This window comes from Polypterus senegalus, chromosome 10 (genome assembly GCF_016835505.1).
Source record: "Polypterus senegalus isolate Bchr_013 chromosome 10, ASM1683550v1, whole genome shotgun sequence".
Taxonomy (NCBI): domain Eukaryota; kingdom Metazoa; phylum Chordata; class Cladistia; order Polypteriformes; family Polypteridae; genus Polypterus; species Polypterus senegalus.
Window position 1 is genome coordinate 132,199,623 of NC_053163.1, and position 22,424 is coordinate 132,222,046.

At 37.0% G+C, this 22,424-nt stretch overlaps 1 protein-coding gene across 1 annotated transcript in view; it reads right to left on the reverse strand.

The window, feature by feature from the left end:
• mau2 (MAU2 sister chromatid cohesion factor) overlaps positions 1-22,424 on the reverse strand; it is a 46,476-nt gene that overhangs the window by 13,895 nt on the left and 10,157 nt on the right. Inside the window, exons 7-17 of the mRNA XM_039766682.1 lie at positions 20,678-20,833; positions 15,486-15,632; positions 15,213-15,303; positions 14,427-14,530; positions 14,139-14,216; positions 11,225-11,290; positions 10,997-11,080; positions 10,366-10,415; positions 10,155-10,232; positions 9,927-10,038; positions 5,847-5,937 (exon numbers count right to left, since the gene is read on the reverse strand). Of these exons, the coding sequence (XP_039622616.1) occupies positions 5,847-5,937; positions 9,927-10,038; positions 10,155-10,232; positions 10,366-10,415; positions 10,997-11,080; positions 11,225-11,290; positions 14,139-14,216; positions 14,427-14,530; positions 15,213-15,303; positions 15,486-15,632; positions 20,678-20,833 (1,057 nt within the window). The remainder of the gene's footprint in view (positions 1-5,846; positions 5,938-9,926; positions 10,039-10,154; positions 10,233-10,365; positions 10,416-10,996; positions 11,081-11,224; positions 11,291-14,138; positions 14,217-14,426; positions 14,531-15,212; positions 15,304-15,485; positions 15,633-20,677; positions 20,834-22,424) is intronic.

A 22,424-nucleotide genomic window follows, 5' to 3' on the forward strand; every position in this document is an offset into this window, starting at 1 on the left:
CTCCCTTCTGCTAGCACACAGTGTTCTTCCCCAGCACCACGTGTAAGGCCTCGTTTTAAACTTACAGTATAAGTTACGTACATTCAGTTTTAATAATGTTTCGCAGCTTTTCTCTTTTATTATAATTAATCAATTATACATTGTTATGGCTTAAACATAACAGTGTGATGTTGGAATTGTCACAAAAACTGAAGTTATTAAACATTTCCTAAAGAGCGAAGGTGCTTTAAGTATTGCTTTAATTAACAGAGCAGGAAGAACAATAGTGAACAACAAAGCAAAATGCAGACAAAATTGAAAAACGTGTTGAAAATGGAAACCACTGATGGTAATGTTAATGTATTAAGGTTCTCCTGTATTATATTTTTCTTTTTTAAAATTCTGTTATGTTTTCTTAATATATTGTGACGTGCAGGCAGTTTGTGATGCTCTGTTAAGGAGCAGAAAAGTGTGTAATGAATGCTGTAAGTAATTGGTGAAGGGCTTCTGTTCTATAAGGGGCAGACATGTCTGTTAGGAGAAGAGTGACAGGAGAAGTTAGTAGAAAAACAAAGATGCGGCAGAAGGATGTTTTGAGCAGAGAGTCAGGAAACAATAAGTAGGAGTGTTTTCAGTATAGAGAAAAAAGGAATGCGAGTGGTATTGTGATAAGCTGACTGGTAGGGAAAGCTTTCTTTTATTGTTTGGGAGGTGTGCTCCGTAACTCAGATAATGGAGTATAAGACAAGGCACCATTTGGTATAGAGCAAAGACTCCAAGTAAAATGTAGAAAACCAGTACCTCTGAGTTGTGTTTCTATGCTGGTCGTTACAATATTATATTAATTTTGTTAATACTATATTATATTTTCTTTTGTAAATAGATATGACTATTCACTAATCTACAGTATATCATTTTAAAGTAGCTGTTCTGTTATCCGTCTATTCTTTTAACCATCATGGCCTCAGACCCAACCTCTGGTGAATAATCAAGGTTTTACTGTACCAAAGATTATTTCTCTCCTGGTCACCTATGCCCCTATCTTTTTAGTCCAAACTGGCCATTATTAAAATGAAAACTTCTGTACCTGACCATGATGGTGAAGCAGAAGCAAAGTTCACAGATTAAATTGTCTGTTTATTGGTCAGTCTATATCCTTGTCCTGACCAATGGTCACAAGCTCTGGAAGTGTTTGGAAAAAATAAGATTCAAAAGGACAAGCTGTGCAAGTGATACACCTAAACAAGGTTGTTGGGCTTACTTTCTATTACTGGCAATAAGAGAAGAACTTAGAGGAGAACCACTGATTCTCCAGATTGAAACTAGCCAACTGACACATTTTGGCTAAGTAGTTGAATTCTCCCTCAAACGCATAAAATAATAAAAACAACAATTTAGCATTAGTCAATCACTAATACATGTTTACTGGATAAGTCTGGCAAAAAAATTGCTTGGATTAAGTATGTTTAAAATAACTCTTTTGAGTGCACAGAGGAAAAAAATGTTAGATGAGCAAAAGAAGCAATGGAAATAATATAACTGTAAAGTTTTACACAAAAAGAGAGACAATGGACTAAAGAAGAAAAAAAAAAAGTATGTGAAGAGAAAAATGACTGAGGGGGATAATTCATGTAAATGTGGTAAGGCACATGAAAGATGCCGTAAGGTGAAGAGAAGAAGTTACCAAGATAAAGAGTTTAATTTTTCTTTTACTGTCTGAAATAAAATGTCCTCCAACTTCTTTACATTATCAATCTATCCACCTTCAAGCTATCCTTTTACACACAGATGTTTCTGATCATAACCAGTTCCACGTCCATTTTTTGTATGGCAATTAGTAATATCATGGATGAAAATAGTTTTATGCATAAAAACATACATTAACTTGGTAAGTGGAAAGCCATTTCTACTACATGATGTTTAAGACACAAGGATCATCTAATATATTTCTTTTAATGATGTGCCTATTATTTCTTTGATATACACTAAGTGTACTAGTACTTTTCAGTTTTAATGGTTTTACTTCATCTTTATTTATATCTGTTTATTTTAACAGTATTTATACACTCCAAATACTTTACAAAAATTAGATGGTGCCGAAAACAGACTGGGGACCCTTTCTTTAATTATGTGCTTATGCAGGGTCTTTTAGAAATAATAGCATGCACATTTGTTTCTGTAATATTAAATGTGCAGTGCTCTCCATAATGTATGGGACAAATACACATTTTCCCTCGATTTACCCCTGTGCACCACAGTTTAAAATTATGAATCAAACAATTCAGACTTGATAAAGTGCACATTGCAGACTTTAATTTAAGGGTATTTGCATACATTCGGTACATTACAACACTTTTTATACATGGTCCCCCCATTTCAGGGCACTATAATGTTTGGAACAATTGGCGTCACGGATGTTTATGATTACTGAGGGGTGTTTCCTTGCTTCACTACTGCATCCATAAGATACCTAGGCTTTCTTCTACCTACAGACTACCTTTGGAGTCTGCAGTTGCCATTGTTCAACATGACGACAAAGAGCTGTGCCAATGAAAGTCAAAGAAGCCATTATGAGGCTGAAAAACAAGAACAAAACCATTAGAGACATCGGTAAAACCTTAGGATTACCTAAGTCAACTATCCGGAATATCATTAAGAAGAAAGAATGCACTGGTAAACTCCAAAATCGCAAAGGGACTGGCAGACCAAGGAAGACATCTACTGTGATGACAGAAGAATCGCCCGTTTGTCAGATCAGAAATATGAATGTGTCAGAGACTACTATACGCAGAAGACTCCATGAACAGAAATACAGGGGCTAGTTAACCACTTGTTAGCCACAAAAACAGGATGGCCAGAAAACAGTTTGAAAAAGTACATAAAAGAGCCTGCAGAATGCTGTTGATAGACAAGACAAAGATTGACCTGTATCAGAGTGAATGCAAAAGCCAAGTGTGGAAATGAAAAGGACCTGCCCAAGATCCAAAGCATACCACCTCATCTGTTAAACATGGTGGTGGGAGTATTATGGATTTGGGCATGTATGACAGCCACAGATACTGACACAGTTATCATTGATCATGTAATTATATGCAGTCACATGATAAATTCTGAGGTGCATTTGCTCATGTTTGCTCAAGTTCCAGTAAATGCTTACAAACTCTTTAAACACCATTTTGTCTTACAAGATAATGATCCCAAACACACTGCTGTGGGAACACAGGAGTTTTTCAAACCTAAAAAGACTTGAATGGTCAAGCCAATCACCTGATTTAAATTAAACTGAGCATACCTTCTATATGCTGAAGAGAAAATTTAAGGGGAAAAGCCCCAAAACAAGCAGAATATGCCGAGCACCTGGGGATGTTTGTGAATCAAACTTCAAGAAATCATTGGATGCAAGGGATATGCAACAAAGTACTAAACGTGACTGCTTTAATATACCTGCCATTGCTATGTCCCAAAAATTACGGTGCCTTGAAATAGGAGGGCAATTTACAAAAATTTTTGTCATTTGATGAGATAGATAGAGATACTTTATTAAGCCCATGGAGAAATTCACATAATCCAGCAGCAGTATACTGATACAAAAAAAACAAAAAAAAAAAAATATTAAATTAAAGAGTAATAAAAATGCATGCAAAAAACAGACAATAACTTTGAATAATGTTAGCATTTACTCCCCCTGTTGGAATTGAAGAGTCGCATAGTATGTGGCAGATGTTGTAGGACGCCAACCTTTTAAGGAAGTATAGTCGGCTCTGACTTTTCTTACACAGAGCATCAGTATTGGCAGTCCAGTCCAAGTTATCATCCAGGTGCACTCCCAAGTATTTATAGGTCTGCACCCTCAGCACACAGTCTCCTCTGATGATCACGGGGTCCATGAGGGGCCTGGGCCTCCTAAAATCCACTACCAGTTCCTTGCTCTTGTTGGTGTTCAGGTGTAAGTGGTTTGAGTCACATCATTTAACAAAGTCTTTGATTAGCTTCCTATACTCCTCCTCCTGCCCACTCCTGATGCAGCCCATGAAAGCAGTGTCATCAGTGAACTTTTGCACGTGGCAGGACTCAGAATCGAATTGGAAGTCTGATGGATATAGACTGAATAGGACCGGAGAAAGCACAGTCCCTTGCGGCGCGCTCCTGTGTTGCTGACCACAACGTCAGACCTGCAGTTCCCAAAACGCACATACTGAGGTCTGTCTGTAAGATAGTCCACGATCCATCCCACCAGGTGTGAATCTACTCCCATCTCTGTCAGCTTGTCCCTAAGGATCAGTGATTGGATGGTGTTGAAGGCGCTAGAGAAGTCCAGAAACATAATTCTTACAGCACCACTGCCTCTGTCCAAGTAGGAGAGGGATTGGTGTAGCATATAGATGATGGCATCCTCCGCTCCCACCTTCTCCTGGTATGCGAACTGCAGAGGATCGAGAGCGTGGCGGACCTGTGGCCTCAGGTGGTGAAGCAGCAGCCACTCCGTGGTCTTCAACACGTGACATCAGAGCAACAGGCTGGAAATCATTCAGCTCACTAGGACGTGATACCTTTGGGACTGGGGTGATACAAGATGTTTTCCAAAGCCTCGGGACTCTCCCCTGCTCCAGGCTCAGGTTGAAGATGCGCTGTAGAGGACTCCTCAGTTCCAGCGCACAGGCCTTCAGCAGTCGTGGCGATACTCCATCTGGACCCGCTGCTTTGCTGGCCCAAAGTCTCCTCAGCTCTCTGCTCACCTGCGCTGCTGTAATTGTGGGTGGGGATGTCTCTCCTATGCTGATATCAGCAGAAGGAAGGTTGGAGGATGCAGTACTCCAAGGTGAGCATGGGTTAGGGTGGTCAAATCTGTTAAAGAAGTTGTTCATTTGGTTTGCTCTCTTCATGTCTTCCTCGATGGTGGCACCCCGCTTCAAGCTGCAGCCAGTGATGATCTTCATCCCATCCCACATTTCCTTCATGCTGTTATCCTGCAACTTCTGCTCCAGCTTTCTCCTGTACGGCTCCTTCGCTGCCCTGAGCTCGACTCGGAGTTCCTTCTGCACGGGCTTGAGCTCATACTGATCACCGTCTTTAAAAGCCCTTTTCTTCTGGTTCAAAAGGCCCTTGATGTCACTTGTAATCCATGGCTTGTTGTTAGCATAGCGGCGTACTGTTCTTACTGGAACTACAATGTCCATACAGAAGTTGATGTAATCAGTTGTGCAGTCAACAGCTTCTTCAATATTCTCACTATGTGACCCCTGCAGGATATCCCAGTCAGTAGAACTAATTACCTAACTAACCCTAACCCTAATTTCTACATGCTATGACCAAAATGTCTGCAAATAAGCTTAAATTCAAGTCAGCAATTTGCACTTGAATCACGTCTGAAGGGTTTGATTTGTAATTTTAAACTCTGGAGCAGAAAGGTATATCAAGGAAATAATGTTGAAACATTATGGAGCAACTGTATGCATTTGTTTAGAAAGATGTTTTTAAAAGTTGCTAATGATAACTGAGAAGGCTTCATGTTACTGTTTACCGTAAATGGATATAAACGGCTGAAACACTAAAAAATATTTTTTGGAAAGGCTCGTCATGCGGCATTTGTTGGTAGTAATAGAAATTTTGATGACAAAGTCGGTTCATCATGAAAAGTCACACAGTAGGAATATGGACTATTAAAAGAAAGAGAGAGGCAGGAAAGGTTTACCTATTGAAACCTTGATGTTGGAATGAAAACAGGAGTAAAGATGCTGTTTTGCAAATTTTAAACCCCAAGCTCTAAAAACCACCATTAGTATCATAAATCTAAATTACTGACTTCAATTTTAAAAGTAAATAAACAAAATTTAAACAATATGAAACTGGAAAACCAGCAGACCTACCTTTGAGCAATGCAGAGGACCACAGCTGCACAGACATATCTGGGATCTTGCTGGCAAGCTGCATGGCAGGCACTACCATGTTATTACTCTCCTGCAAAATGGACAAACTGTTTTTTACAGGAGTAAAGGGTAAACCTAAAATCAGAGACCAAGTGAAAATCAACTTTGGTTGCAAACTGACAATATTTACACAGAGACTAGCTTTGCTTTTGGCAAGAGAGATGCATGAACTCCATATTTTGAACTAAAGCGTCTCTTTATTTTGGGCGTGAGATAAACTTAAAAAATCAATTTTACTACTACAAAAAAGTCAAAAGATGCAAATTAGCAAATATAGTACAAACATAATTAAAATTAATGTTAGAACAGCAAAATTTTCAAAAGGGACTTGAACATGTTAAATGAATAATATATTCACAGGCTTCAGTGTTACTGAGTGACAAAACCACAAACATAAATGAGGGCTGGCTGAGAATTGTACCTGCATCAGAAGATATTGGGTGTAAGTCAATTCAGTAAGCAATTTGAACAGAATATCATATCATAAAGGAAGCCAATTTACTATAGTCATTTGACTGGTAATGCACCCATTATATTTGGTTCATGTCAAAACTTTGGCAGCAACAGTTTGTTATAAACTGGTGACATTTCAAGCGAGACACCATTCAAAACATAACTGTAGTAGTCCAATATAAGGATGCTAAAATATCTGGCAAAGAACGTCTGCTTCAGAAAAAAGATAAAGGGCTGAATGCTAAGGAATGTGTTGCCAGGTTTTTTACAGTTGAAACCATTTCACACGCAAAATCATTTAACCGATCTTAACAGTGACTGCTTATCAAGTATTTTGACACACACATTTCACCTATATCCACCGGTTTCTGCCTTAAACAGTTTAAAACAATACAGGCAAGAGACATTTCAAAAACTGAGATCTATGACTTCAGAACAAAGAATTACTTAAAGAACTAAGTCCATTGCCTTTTGAATAAAGAATTTATAATGTTAAACATGGTCATTAATTTCACTAATACTAAGCTAAATAGCTATCTTTTAAGATTATGCAGACCAAAGCAACAGAATAACTTAATTTATGAAGTCTTAATATTCCATGCATTTTTCCTGGTAGCTTCAGGATATGCTCCCTTTATATTAATAGCGGCTAATACTCTCTCAATTAAAGGTGGTCCCCCTCACCATGCAAACAGCATTAAGTTCTGAGGCAATTTATTAAAGATAAAAGGATTTATTTTAAAAATAAATATGCAAATTATTGAAATAATTTGTCATGCAGAGAAACGTATGTCCGTAACATTCGATTTTCTATTCAGATGTTGAAAATGGACTTGAACTATGAGCATGCCCAGTCTAAACAGCACAAAGTTACAATCAACTATTTTTTTTTAATGCAGGGTTGTTAATGGATACTTAGTTACCTATATCCATCCATGGTACTGACGGCAAAAATAACATGCTTTTCCTGAAACCTTCATTATGTGGTGTTAACTCTCAGTTTTAAAGTGCTTATACAAGTGTTGATGCTTGAGTTGTTCTAGTTTTCCACTAGCTTCAAAAACCAGAAAGAACCTTCAATGCCTTGCATGGTTTAAGCTCTGTCACTGCAGGAACCATTTTGTGCTTCTTATTTTGCAAATATTTAAATGCAGTTGCTGCTTCTTCTTCTACTTCTTCTTTTGGCTGCTCCCATTAGGGGTTGCCACAGTGGATCATCTTCTTCCATATCTTTCTGTCCTCTACATCTTGTTCCGTTACACCCATCACCTGCATGTCCTTTCTCACCACCATAATCTTTCGCTTAGGCCTTCCTCTTTTTCTCTTGCCTGGCAGCTCTATCCTTAGTATCCTTCTCCCAATATACTCAGCATCTCTCCTCTACAATTGTCCAAACTAACACAATCTCACCTCTCTGACTTTGTCTCCCAACCTGAGCTGACCCTCTGTCCTCATTTCTAATCTTGTTCATCCTCATCACACCCAATGCAAATCATAGCATCTTTAACTCTGCCACCTCCAGCTCTGTCTCCTGCTTTCTGGTCAATGCCACCGTCTCCAACACATATAACTTAGCTGTTCTCACTACCGTCCTGTAGACCTTCCCTTTCACTCTTGCTGATATCCGCCTGTCACAAATCACTCCTGGCACTCTTCTCCAACCATTCCACCCAGCCTGCGCTCTATTTTTTCACCTCTCTTCCACAATCCCCATTACTCTGTACTGTTGATCCCAAGTATTTAAACTCATCCACCTTTGCCAATTCTACTCTTTGCATCCTCACCATTCCTCTGACCTCCCCCTCATTTACACACATGTAATCTGTCTTGTTCCTACTGACCTTCATTCCTCTCCTCTCTAGAGCATATGTCCACCTCTCCAGGGTCTCCTCAACATGCTCCCTACTATCGCTACAGATCATAATGTCATCAGCAAACATCATAGTCCACGAGGACTCCTGTCTAATCTCGTCTGTCAACCTGTCCCTCACCACTGCAAATAAGAAAGGGCTCAGAGACTATTCCTGATGTAATTCCACCTCCAACTTGAATGCATCCATCACTCCTACCACAGACCTCACTACAGTCGCACTTCCCTCGTACATATTCTATACAACTCCTACAAGCCATTCCCGACTTCCTCATACAATACCACAATTCCACTCGAGGCACCCTGTCATATGCTTTCTCCAGGTCCATAAAGACGCAATGCAACTCCTTCTGGCCTACTCTATACTTATCCATCAACACCCTCAGAGCAAATATCGCATCTGTTATGCTCTTTCTTGGCATGAAACCATACTGCTGCTCACTAATCATCACCTCATTTCTTAACCTAGCTTCCACTACTCTTTCCCATAACTTCATGCTGTGACTCATCAATTTTATCCCCCTGTAGTTACTACAGTCCTGCACATCCCCCTTATTCTTAAATATCGGCACCAGTACATGTCTCCACTCTTCAAGCATCCTCTCACTTTTCAAGATTCCATTAAACAATCTGGTTAAAAGCTCCACTGCCATCTCTCCTAAACACACCTCAATGCTTCCACAGGTATGTCATCTGAACCAACGGCTTTTCGATTCTTCATCCTCTTCATAGCTGTCCTTACTTCCTCCTTGCTAATCCGCTGCACTTCCTGATTCACTATCTCCACATCATCTAACTACTTCTCTCTCTCTCATTCTCTTCATTCATAAGTCTCTCAATGTACTCTTTCCATCTGATCAACACACTCTCCTAGCTTGTGAGTACATTTCTATCTTTATCCTTTAACCTGTTGCACATCGTTCCAAGCTCGGTGCCTCTGTCTAGCTAATCGGTACAGGTCCTTTTCTCCATCCTTAACGTCCAACCTCTCATTCAACTCATCATACGTTTTTTCTTTAGCCTTTCTTCAACACCTCTCTCTTCACCTTGCACCTTATCTCCTTGTACTCTTGTCTACTTTCTGCATCTCTCTGACTATCCCACTTCTTCTTTACTTCTTCACTTTCCTCTTCCTCTGTATACTCTGTATATGCAGTTGCTGCTTCTGAAGAAGCTTAAAATCATTCCTTACTACACAAGAGCTCCAGACATTGTCCTTATCACCAAACATTGAAAATATTCTCATTTATTAAAGGGAATCCATGATAAACCCTAGTAAGCTACAATGCAAAATTCTACATTTAAAAACACCAGCTAAAATCACACAGAAAAACAACCCCAGATGTACAACACAATAAAAAAATGAGACGCTACAGTATTTATAGGTCATCAAAATTACGAAGATCATAAAAAAGGTCAGGAGCTGGGTCTAAATAACACTCGGGAACACAATAATTCAAACATAATAATATCAAAACATAAATAATAGCAAATAATACTTGATATTACTGGTGAAATTTTAATATAAACTTATTTATACCATTTAAAGTGGGGAAAGGATCTTAAAGAGACATGCACACTAACACGGTGCTACTACCATTGTAATTAACACTGCCTATCCTTTATGTTATAACTTTTCTAAGCCTTTCTGAAAATACTGACAACCATCCATAAAAGTACTTTTAATTAAAGCTCACCCGATGATTTCCCAACACATAGAATATATGACCAAGAAGGACCAGAGAACAAGCAGTCAATCGATTCAAGTCTTCAGCATTGGACATTTTAAGGGTCTCTCGCAGAAATCGCCTTGAAAGAGACAAGCCAAATATTTATCCAAAGATTTATTATATCTCTATATCAATAACCATACACACATCTCCAGTTGTTTATGCTGAAAACTGGTTCAACGAAGTGGCACTTACTTGGCCTCATTGTACCGTCCTTGAAAGAAGGAAAGAAGACCTCGGATATAGAAAGCAGCTGCTCGCAAACAGTGAGAGCTATGGAAGGAAAGTCACAGAAACTTATGAATAGCTGTACAACAACACACATTTTCATTATTTGGCAGGTCTATCCTTCATCTTATCTGTTTCTTTCTCCTTTGCACACAGTTTGGTAAGAAAGAAAATGTACCTCACAGGAAAATTGTGATCAGGATTTATCCTCTCCAATAGACTGTAGAGCTTGAAAAGAAGAAAAAAAAAAAAAAAAAAAGAACAAAGAACATTAAAAACCACATCCTTTTTCCAATTTAAAAAGTCAAATGTAACCAGTCAAAAGAAGCACATGGAAATAAAAACTGTTAGTTGTATCCAATTAAACTAAGCACACAGATTAGCAGGAGGTTCTCGCTTCATCATGATTTCATCATATTAGAGAAACAATATTCTGTTATTGAAAAATTTTAAATAAGAGCTCTTAAGAGGTTGCAGACTGAATACCATGAATGTTGAATACTGTGGCAAGAGGCTTGTTATCAGAAAGAAATCACTGGAGTGCAAAGCAATTCACAATTAGGTCCACACTACTAACAAAGAATAAAAAAAATAAACTTATCTGAGAGACTAGGATGAAAAATTATCAAGAATGTATGTTTAATAAGCATAAGCTGGAAAGCTAATTAATTTTGCTCTATATAGTGGAGGATCAGAGGTGGTAAAGATTATTTTTTAAAATTCTCTGAAAAGATTTTATTCGATTAGGAAAAAAATGAACAGGTATGAGAGTGATAAACAGCACTAATATGCAAAAAGGATCTGCCTACCTCCTGGTGCCGGTTTCCTTCTCGAATGTACACACTAGCTAGGTTTGTAACAATAAACGTCCATAGCTCCTGGTGTGTTGTAAGCTGACAATAAGAAAAGGAAAACAGGCAACACAATTTGACAAGGATTGGTCTTAGTAAAAGTCAGTGCTTTTACATTCTATTGGGCACTCTGACTGTATAAGAGCAAAAAAGAATAGTGCGAAAATTAAATTTGCTTTTACTTACTCGTAATGCTGTTGTAAACTGTGCTTCTGCGTTGTCCATGCAGTTAACAGAAATACAGTAAAGACCCTACAAGTAAGCAGACATTCAATGGAAATGATAAACTCGTCCAACGGTAAATAATAAATATGCAGCTTTAACATAAACCTTAAAAAGACTTTATCATAAAGGAGATTTTAATGACTCAATACAGACAACTTGAAAAATTCTGCTATTGAAAATGTAGTGTGAAAAAACAAAGCTTCATTATTTGAATATGACGAAGAGTCTATGGCAGATTCTGCCTGGTTTCGTCTCTGTCTTTTCTCTTCCATTATTTCAGGATAGTTGAAAATAATTTATAAAACTTTTTGAGGTACTAACAACAAACTGTATGTGTAAGATTATTAACATCAATTACCATATCTTTGTAGAAAAAGAAACATCTGAATCGTCCCAATTTTGCTTCAAAAACAGTTTAGTACAAAAGTAAAACAAGAACTGATTAAAATGATCTTAGTCAAACAGCAGGGAAAATAAGTATTGAATGCGTCAACATTTCAATCCATCCATTATCAAACCCACTGAATCCGAACACAGGGTCACAGGGGGTCTGCTGGAGCCAATCCCAGACAACACAGGACACAAGGCAGGAACCAATCCCCAGGCAGGGTGCCAACCCACCGCAGGACACACACAAACACACCCACACGCCAAGCACACATGCGTCAACATTTTTCTCAGTAAATATAATTCTTATGGGGCTATTAACATTACATTTTCACCAGAGGTTGGTAACAGCCCAAGCAATACACATATATGAAGAAATTAAAATAAGTCTATAACTTAAGTTATGTGTAATAAAGTGGAATAACACAGGGAATGAGTATTGAACACACTAACTGAAATTTATTTAATACTTCGTAGAAAAGCCTTTGTTGGTAATGACAGCTGCACGATGCCTCCTTTATGGAGAAACTAGTCAACATGTATTGCTCAGGTGTGATTTTGGCCCATTCTTCCAAAAATACTTTATAACTTGAAGCTTCTGGGGGCCTCTTCTATAAACTCTGATCTTTCGGTTCTTTCCATAGATTTTCAATTGGACTCAATTCAGGTAATTGACTGGGCCATTCTAGCAGGTTTTATTTTCTTTCTCTGAAACACAACGGAGAGCTTCCTTGGCTGTGTGTTTGGGATCATTGTCTTGATGAAATGTCCACCCTCGTTTCATCTTCAGCATCCAGGTTGATAGCAGCAGATTCTTATCAAGAATGTCCTGGTACATTTCTCTATTCATTTTCCCTTCAATTATATGAAGTTTGCCAGTACCATAGGCTGAAAAACAGAATGTTGGTATGGTGTTTTTGGGGTGATGTGCAGTGCAATTTCTCCTCCAAAAATGGTGTGTGCAATGGCTTCCAAACAGTTTAATTTTGGTCTCATCTGACCAGACTATATTCTCGCAGTATTTAGTTGGTTTGTCCAAATGTTGTGCAGCAAACTTTAAACAAGCTTTTTCTTCAGCTGCGGAGTGTTGCATGGTGAGCGTGCATATAGGCCAAGGCGGCTGAGTGCATTACGTATTGTTTTCATTGAAAAAACAGTAGCTGCTAATTCCATGTCTTTCTGAAGCTCTCCATGAGTGGTCCTTGGCTCTTGTACAATTCTTCTGATTATTCTTTTGACTACTCTGTCAGAAATCTTGTGAGGGGCACCTGATCGTAGCCGGTTTATGGTGAAATGATGTTCTTTCCATTTCCGGATTATGGCCCCAACGGTGCTCATTGGAACATTCAGAATTTTAGAAATACATCTATAACCAATGCCATCAGTATGTTTTGCAACAATAAGGTTGCAACGGTCTTGAGAGAGTTCTTTGCTTTTACCCATCATGACATGCATCTTTTGTACACCTTGGCAATGAGAAACTTTATAGACCATCAATTAGGACAAAAGTAGCTGATATTAATGTGCACTGATAGGGGGTAGGGTTGCTTTGTAAATACTGACAGATTTCAGCTGGTTTCTTGGCTTTCCATGCCTTTTTGCACCTCCTTTTCTTCATGTGATTAATATTTTTTCTCCTGTGTCATTACAATTTACTACACTTAATTTATGGACTTATTTGTTTCGATTTCTTTGTATGTGTGGATTACTTGGCTTGGTACCAACATCTGAGGAAAATTTCATTTCAATAGCCCCATTAGAAATGTATTTACTGACAGAACTGTTGACTGGTTCAATACTTATTTTCCCCCTCTGTATATGACGGCACAATCAGGGTATTTTATTTTGATAATTCCAATTCTTACTTATCATTAAAACCTGTGTGTGTATATATATGTTTATTTTTGCATGGCCAGATAAACTTACATTTTCTGTCCATTATTGCGCTGCATAAGATGTCACTTGAAATATGCTACTTTATTATATTATTGGTATCAAACTGCAAATTAAAGGTAATTATGATATCCCTGGGTAAAATGTATTCAAAATGAAATAAAATGAAACAATTTAGTAATGAAAAAAGAAAAGCTAAAAAAGGCATGTCTTTAGGTGATGGGCTTTCATTATGCAAACTTTTGTTTCAAACATTCAAGATTTTCAGCATGGAGTTAACTTTCCCTTTGTGTCCTTCACATTAACTGCTTTACTAGAGTAATTTCTTCTTGACACTCCTTGGTGTATAACCTACTTTACAAAATAAACATATACTGGTTTCACTGTATGCATGTATCTTACATGTAATTCCAGTTTTCACTTAAACATTATGATTTAATATAGGCTGGAAAAAAAAGTAAAAGTTAACAGTATTCTGACCATTAAAAAAAAAAACAAGAGATGCAAGAGAAAAGGCACAAAATAAAAACAAAAATAAAAAATGAGTCGACCGATGCCAGTTGCATAAGATCACTTTGAAATCCATAGCACTCACTAGTAAAGTGTGTAGCTGAGCAGCATGATTGGAGAATAACCTTGGAGACTGTTGACACAGTTGACAAACCTGGGATATCTATTTGAAGGCAGAATAAAATAATTAAATTCATATATGAAAAACTATTAAAGAAACCTCAAACCAAACATTTTTATTAGCAAATGAAACACCTGTCTGTGAATTTAATACACAGGATAAAACAAATTCTAACAGCTCTTTATTTGTGACAGACAACTAACCAGTCAGTGTAAACTACTGTGAACCTTTAAAAAGAAATCCAACACCTACCTCCTGCAAGGCAGTGGCCTTGTGTCCGGTCACCAGTCGACACATAATGATGTGTTCCAAAAGTATCACTTGGAACGATGACAAAATGGGACTGCAGTCCAGCACTGTTGAATAGGATAAAAAAAAATAAATAAAAAACACCGTCAAGAGTCACAAAAAGGAGTGAAACACATAGAAACAGTAGACAGAGGTATAAAATAGGTTTGCCATGTTTGAAGTTAAGGTTATTTTTTGTCCCTGCATGCCCCAGACAGTTGCTTTGTTTAAGTAACGCTTTATTACATAATTTTACTAAACACTGTCTCCCAAGGTGGCTTCAATACCAACTAATTCTTAAGACATCAAACAATGTAGAAACATTCCCCACTTAAAACAGATATACCTGGCATGTTTTAAGTGCTTTTATTTCATGTTTAAATCATTACCTTGGGGTTTATACCACTATTGTGAAAAGTTACCTTAATTTATAAAATAGATTACCTTCCCTTATAAGTGAAAACAGTAATTCTAACAAACAAGTCTCTATTACAAGGGGCACATAGACTTGCTCCTTTTAAATACTAGTTCAGAAGTAGTACTATAAAAAAAAGGTACAGAAAAAAGGTTGTGGTGAAGTGACAAGAGAATAACTTCCTGAAACCCACTTAATCCAAATTAGAGCTACAGAGCGTCACTGCTCATTTCAGCAGAGTTAGTCGCATAATGAAAAAATGGTGCTAGAAAAGGCTCCAGGACTCACAATATACAAATCACATCAAGTATACTAGATAAACGAAGAACTCTTACTTTTTAACTTTTCTAACTGCATTAGTGCTTTGTCTGTGTATTTCTGTGCCTTCTCCAAGTATCCTGCCTGCATGGAATGCATTACTGTTACCTAGAAACACAATGGAAAACAAAAAATAAGTTATTTACAAAATAAACACAGACACCATCAAGTTACTATATTTCCTTAGGTACAAATATGTATGCATCATTTTTAAAGCTTCTATAATAACATTAGGTCTAAAGAGCGAACACCCAATTTGCAAGGTAGGAGAATGAGAATTAACCACTTACCAAGTACACCAACACACACATGTGCTCTTTTGGCAACCAATGAAAGAGGTCTGCAGGGTTAGTGGGCAGAATTTCGTCATCATGCAACGTGGAGATAGTTTGTATACACTGCTGCAACTGCTTGAGACATGGCTTTACGCTTTTAACCTGTAAGATGAAAATTCAAGACACCATTAGGGAATTTCCACCAGCTAGTAAGTCTAGAGCTCATTTATGGAAAAAGCTATGGAGAAAATAATAAATGAAGATAATGACATGAGGAAGTGCTCTTATTTAGGTCAAGTGTTTAGGATCCATTAACTAAAATGTGAAAATAAAAATTAATGCTAGAAGATAATAATGGCCTGCTAATTTCACAAAGAGAAGACTGCCCACAGTTTTACTTCCTTAGATATTATAAAAAGACCTTTCCCAGTCTGCATAAAATTAACCGTTTCACCTAATAAAGGCTTGGGATGAGTGAATTTTCTCAGTCCTACTGTTTGTAAAATTTCTGCCAGGAACTAGAACAACTCTCTAAATCATTAAAAAGATAACTGCTTTCTTCTGATAATTTTCTTAAGAGTTCATTCTTACACAAGGAAGGAAATACATCTTGTGGCTGAAACTTCAAGTTTGATATATAAAGTATAGTGCAGAAATTTTTGTTTAAACCTGTTATTTGGAAAGTAAGTTTTTATTTGCCAAATAAGAAAGTTATTAAAATTAGGATAAATGAAATAAACATTAATACAACAAAAACATTTCCAAAAATCTGGTAAAATGGCTAAAACAACACAAGTTTTCAAACTTCTTCTCAAGGATACTCAGCTGTTTCAAGTATTTTCTATAGGTGCGTAGCAATGCATTATATTTACTTCATTATTTTGTAAGTAAATTTTTTGAAAAATTGTACTGTTCAGAGCAGTTTTTGTCAACAATATTTTTACTTTTACTTTAGAGCTTCAGTAAAATGTAAATGTACTTTTACTCCATTATTTTTCTCTCACCCTTGTTACTGCTATATTTCGATTTTATACATTGAACATTTTCACTTACTCTCCTTTAAGACTAGTCAGGAATCAACTGCAAAGATCTAGTAATACAGCTGTCAGCTAACTTGCTCTGTGATCCTCATTAACCATAACTGACAATCAGTCAAAGATGTCCCACTAGTAGCCAGCAAGTTAGAACTCTGAATTAAAGTTTTAAGGAAATAGTACATTTTTCAGAAAATCCTGCTAGAAAGTTAAAAATCAGTGTTATTTTGGATTTGCCAAGCAGTTTGAATGAGTGTCTGTGGTCTCAAATTCAATTGAATTTTAGGTAGTAGACAAGATTTGATAAATGTTATATCAACTTTTGTCATCTGCACATGTTAAAAGTAACAAAAATGTAATGAACTACACTTTTAATATATGAAAACACATTCTTATAAATGGTTGATTTTCTGTAATACATATCACCTAGCATCTTCAATATCAAAGTTAACCATAATCATCAATACTTCACTATCTGTGCTAGACAACATTGCTAGCTGGAAAAAAAAAATTATTTATATATATATATATATATAATTCACTAAGGCAAGACACCCATGGAAAGGCAAGACAACCATGAAAAGCACGCCGGAAGTTGCGTTTATTCACTAAGCTGCCGACAAGACAGACATCTATGGCGCGCACAGGAAGGAGCCACGGCGGAGGTGAAACGCCATATGCAGCGTGTAAAACTGTTTGCGAGGGGTATCCCATGGGATCCTTAAAACAATCCTTTACAACTGAGGTTAAAACACAATGAAGTAAGCAGTCTTTAAAAACCAAGTTTTCGGTTACAACGCACAATCGCGTGCACCATAGCAAACTGTTTTACACGCTACATACAGCAATTCGCATCCGCGACAAACATGCGTCTTCTTAGATGCTCCTGCAGGAACACGGAAAGTCTATATGAGTCACAGGTGCATCTGGACTGTGCAAAGACGACAACGACTCAAGTGACGAGTTGAAGGTGGGCACATGAGCGATGGCGATCCGCCAGTTTTCAGTCACAGACGATTGTGTGTTGGTTCGTTCCGTGCATTGTTACAATGTTGCTTTTCTTACTGATTTATTATAGTACCGATTTTTCAAATGTTAAATTTTCTCCCTGTGCTTAAAAATCATTTAAAAACCAGCCTGATTATGCAGCGTGTGGTAAGCCGCGGGTTGGCTATAATCTATAAAATTTTTAAGATTATGCTAGTTCCAATTTTTTTTTTCTTGATTTTGATGTTGTAATGAATTGTAATTATTATTAGTATTTTTAGGTATTTTTTTTTACAACTATTAAATTGTAAATAAAATTACAATTAGGCTGATTCAGTGAGAATCACATTCAATAAGCCATCAGGCTGAATCAGTAAGATTAGTTTTTTTTTTTTTAATCAAGCACTATTAATCAAAACTGAGTCCCTAGACCAGATAAATGGGATGGGCTAGTGTGAAAAACCTGTCTTGGAGAAGTCTAGTCAAAAAAAATGTCAGCCTCATATACAAACGGCAATACCTAAGAAGATGAAGAAGAAGAAGAAGTAGTTAATCAAAACTGAGATAGAGATCGTGGCATAGTAACATGCAGCTAGCTGGCTGTCTGCCCGCAGCGGACCTGCTGCTGCTGGAAAATTGGCTTTTTAGAAAATAAACAATTTCTACTGCAGTTCAGATTTCTAAATGCACAGACCATGCAGTTCAGAAAAACTCTGGTTTTAACATTAAAAAAGGTATGCACATCTAAAGTATAATGGTTCTGTGTTTTTCTCACATTCTCTTATAAATCGGTGTGCACAGCCCGACGACTGTCTCACTCGAGAGGAGTGTCCTGGAAAATTTTAACTGACTGCCACCTATGAAGTGTTCTTTGGTCTAAAGGTTTTCTTCTACTTCACTACCCCTTTTATGGTTGAAACAATTGCAAAGAGTTATTTTTTTAGCAGAAGAACTGTTATGATTGAACTCATTAGTGTGTTGCACAGAACCTTCTGCACAAGACATCTGACGGACTATTAAAGCAAACTTAAGGTATGAGGTAACCTACTGATTAAGATATCTAGTATGTTGCTTTTGACATAGTGAAAAATTGCAGATCAACATCAAGAATTTAAAATAAATTAATGGATTCATACATGTATTATCAGCCCTGCTGTTCAAAATTTTTATAAACAATACATTTTTAAATGTGATGATGGCAATAATTAGCAACAGGAATTTAAATATGTTGGTTTTGCAGACATTACACACTTCAGAACAAAACATATATATAAAATGTGTATTAGAATGGATACAATCCATCCATTATCCAACCCACTATATCCTAATTACAGAGTCACAGGGGTCTGGTGGAGCCAATCCCAGGGCACAAGGCAAAAAACAAACCCTGGACAGGGCGCCAGCCCACCGCAGGGCGCACACACACACACACACACACACACTAGGGACAATTTAGAATCACCAATGCACCTAACCTGCATGTCTTTGGACTGTGGGAGGAAACCAGAGTGCCCAGAGGAAACCCACGCAGACACGGGGAGAACATGCAAACTCCACCCGTGACTCCTAACTGCGAGGCAGCAGTGCTACCCACTGCACCACTGTGCCGTCCAGAATGGATCCAATGTAACAAAGAAATATAAAATAATTCAAAAGCCTAATTATTTGGTTTTCTTTCAAGATGCACTGCTGATATCAAATTAATGTAAATAAGACCATTATTAATAAAAAATATTCTTTATTTTTGGTTTTTTCTGACATAGAAATAATCAACAGATTATAGTTTACAAAATATCTGTTTGTAGCTGCACTAAAGCTAACACACTTTAACCAAAATAAATATATAGTTTTGTAACAGGACTATAGTCAGCAAGCAATAGTATATGTCTTTCCAAGATGTGGTTTTTAAGCTCTTATAAAGACTTTTGTGGAAATATGGCAATCAAGACTCAAAAAGCTGCCCACACTTGATACAGTGTAGCCGGAAAGTATTCACAGCGCATCACTTTTTCCACATTTTGTTAGGTTACAGCCTTATTGCAAAATGGATTAAATTCATTTTTTACAAAGGGGTCTCTGTCGTGCACTAGGGGGGCATTTCAGCCAGTGTTATATGAGATGTTAGATGGAATGATGACTGCTGAGAAACAAATTGAGTCAACATGTTGTACCGTTGGAAGAAATACTTGCTTATAAAAATGTAATCTTTCAGCATAAAAATGACTACAAACACATTACAAACATAATTAAGACCTACTTGGAATGGAAGTCTACTGATGGAACACTAAGGGTATTAGATCCAAAAACTCAACATTATTGCAGGGGCGGCTCTAGGCTCGTGGCGGCCCTGGGCAGAGAAAGAATCGGTAGCCCCTTCAGCTGCCAATGTTAATATGGTATCTTATGCACAGCGGATGGCCACGTCCATTGCGGACACTGCATAGCCGCCTTGTGCTCATGACACAAGTCTTTAACTTATGATAAAGTTCGGGATTGCTCCTTCCTATGACGCAATGAAAGCCTCCTGAGCCGCCTTTCTCTTTCGTTTCGAATAACCAGATTTGTGTATTCAAAATCTCTTCATTTTGCCTAGAATGGGTATGCGAATGTCTTGAGTACCCTATCCGACTAGATATTCACTATGACTATTGCGCTAACACTAATACTTTATTAAAACTAGGTGAAACAATAACTCGTAAGACGACTCGCTCACTTGCACTAGCTTCACTTCATCTGTCAGCTGTGTCGTTATTTTCTCTTTCCGTTTTATATTCAATATACAGTATATTGGTGTGGTGGCCCCTGGGATTTGACGGCCCTGTGCAGGTGCACAGTTTACACATGCCTAAGGCGGCCCCGATTATTGATGCGTGAAAATAACTAAAAGTCAGTTAATATTAAACAGACGTGATTTTAGGGATGATGGACACAAAGTATTATGACATTTTAAAATCATAATACAATTGTTACGTTATTCTATCAATATTTATTTTTCTCTATTTTTACACACACACAATGTTTTAATAAGCAAACAAACAGTTAATGCCCAAATAACTACTTTTAAAGGTAATACCATAGATGGCCACACAAGTTATGTTGATACAGAAAACAGTGATTAACTCAAACAGGCAGACTGGATTCACAGAGTTGAAAGAAATCACTAGCCCTCATGTCTATTAGAATTACCTGTCCAGCATCCAAGTAGTGTGTCACTTGAAGTACAAGGAAAAAAACTCGCAGGGACTCTTTTTGGATTGGGTTGCCTTGCCAGTTCTCAACAATCTGACCGCACAATGTCAGTAATGGATGAACCTCCTGCAACTTTCGCTCCATGAGAAGCAGCTTCAAATTGGAAGTGACAAAGAAAAAAAACTTTAATGAGTTGACACTGTCATATTCTAGACAATAAACAAATACGCTGTGATGAGTCTTCGGAACCACATTCAGCCCTACAGAGACACTTTATTCCTATAATGGCACATGTTGACACCAGCAATAAAGATTACCATTCCCTCTTACATCGTCACAGCATTAAAGTTCAATTCATTCTGTAATAGTTATTTAGCATACCAATATTTAAACAGAGAAGTAGGACAAAAATACAACAATGCCATAAGAAGCATAATTTAACATTAGAAGAAGCAATTATTTTGGACTGGAAATTAGTACAAAACATCAAAACACGTATCGGAGTGAGCCATACACATTTCTCTGTACAAATGATAAAATTCCCTTTAACTCATATAGGTACACATTTTCTCTCTTTCCTCCAGCTACACTATTATGGGATGTGTCTGGGTAACTGCACATATCCAGAATAGACAAGATTATCAGTCTAATTTGTAGTTAAATTTACTAAGACATAGATGATCATATAACAATATACTAGAAAAATCTCAAAAGATTGAATTCACACTCGCTAAAGACAATCATTGGCAACTATGGTCCTAAAGACGTACAGTATTGTGAATCACTTAAATATTCAAATGAAAAGGCACCAGTGGTTGTTGAGAATAACTGACATGAGTAAAGGAATATTATGAATACATTTATATTGATTTGAACAATGATTTGAATGAGTGTAGCACTTTTGTTACTTACTTTTACTCTTCACAGTAATGAAAGGTGAAAAGATTAAAGCCGAATATCACCCTGGCCAAGGTTGCATTAAACAACATAATACACGATTCTACTTATAAAACTATTCTGTACAGTATTTGCCTCTTCTCTATATGTTTGCATTGATTTCTTCTCACTTTACAAGTACACACTGCAAGATCAACAAGCTGTTCTAAAATTCTTTACCATTAACACATGTGTTTTTATGTGTCCTACAATGGATTAATGTTACTTAATGGGCTGAGGCCTGCCTGGTGAAAACCTTATTTGCATGAATTTGTAAGAAAGATAGATATATCAATGAAACCCACACTGTGTAAATGTTTACTGTGATCTCCAGTAGAGTATCCCTTTCTGTAAAACAAAGGTTGCCATGCATGAATATATGTGTAAAAGCAAAAACAAACAGCAAAGTCCAACCAGAACAGAAAGTAAATAGTTTTGTTTTACTTAAATAACTAAAATAGATATCAGTGCTGTTGATCAAATGTAGGAAGGATTAATTAGCTTAATGATGCTGAGAGTCTAATAAAAAAAGGATGCATAAACACTTGAATAATGACAGCACGGGTCATTGTTGCCGCTTGTATTAACAAACTTACTCTGTTAAAACTAAATGTGCCAGCTCACTTCTGAAATGATTGTAGCTTGATGTGAAACAAACTGAAAACTAAATCTTCAAAACTGCTTAGGAAATTAAGTAATTCTGATTTTTTTTACCAGATAACACTTTGACGGCTGCAAAAATAAAAAAAATTAATACGCAAAAATGTTAAAAATTGGATTTTTCAGTGTTATATGGAAAACAAGTTTA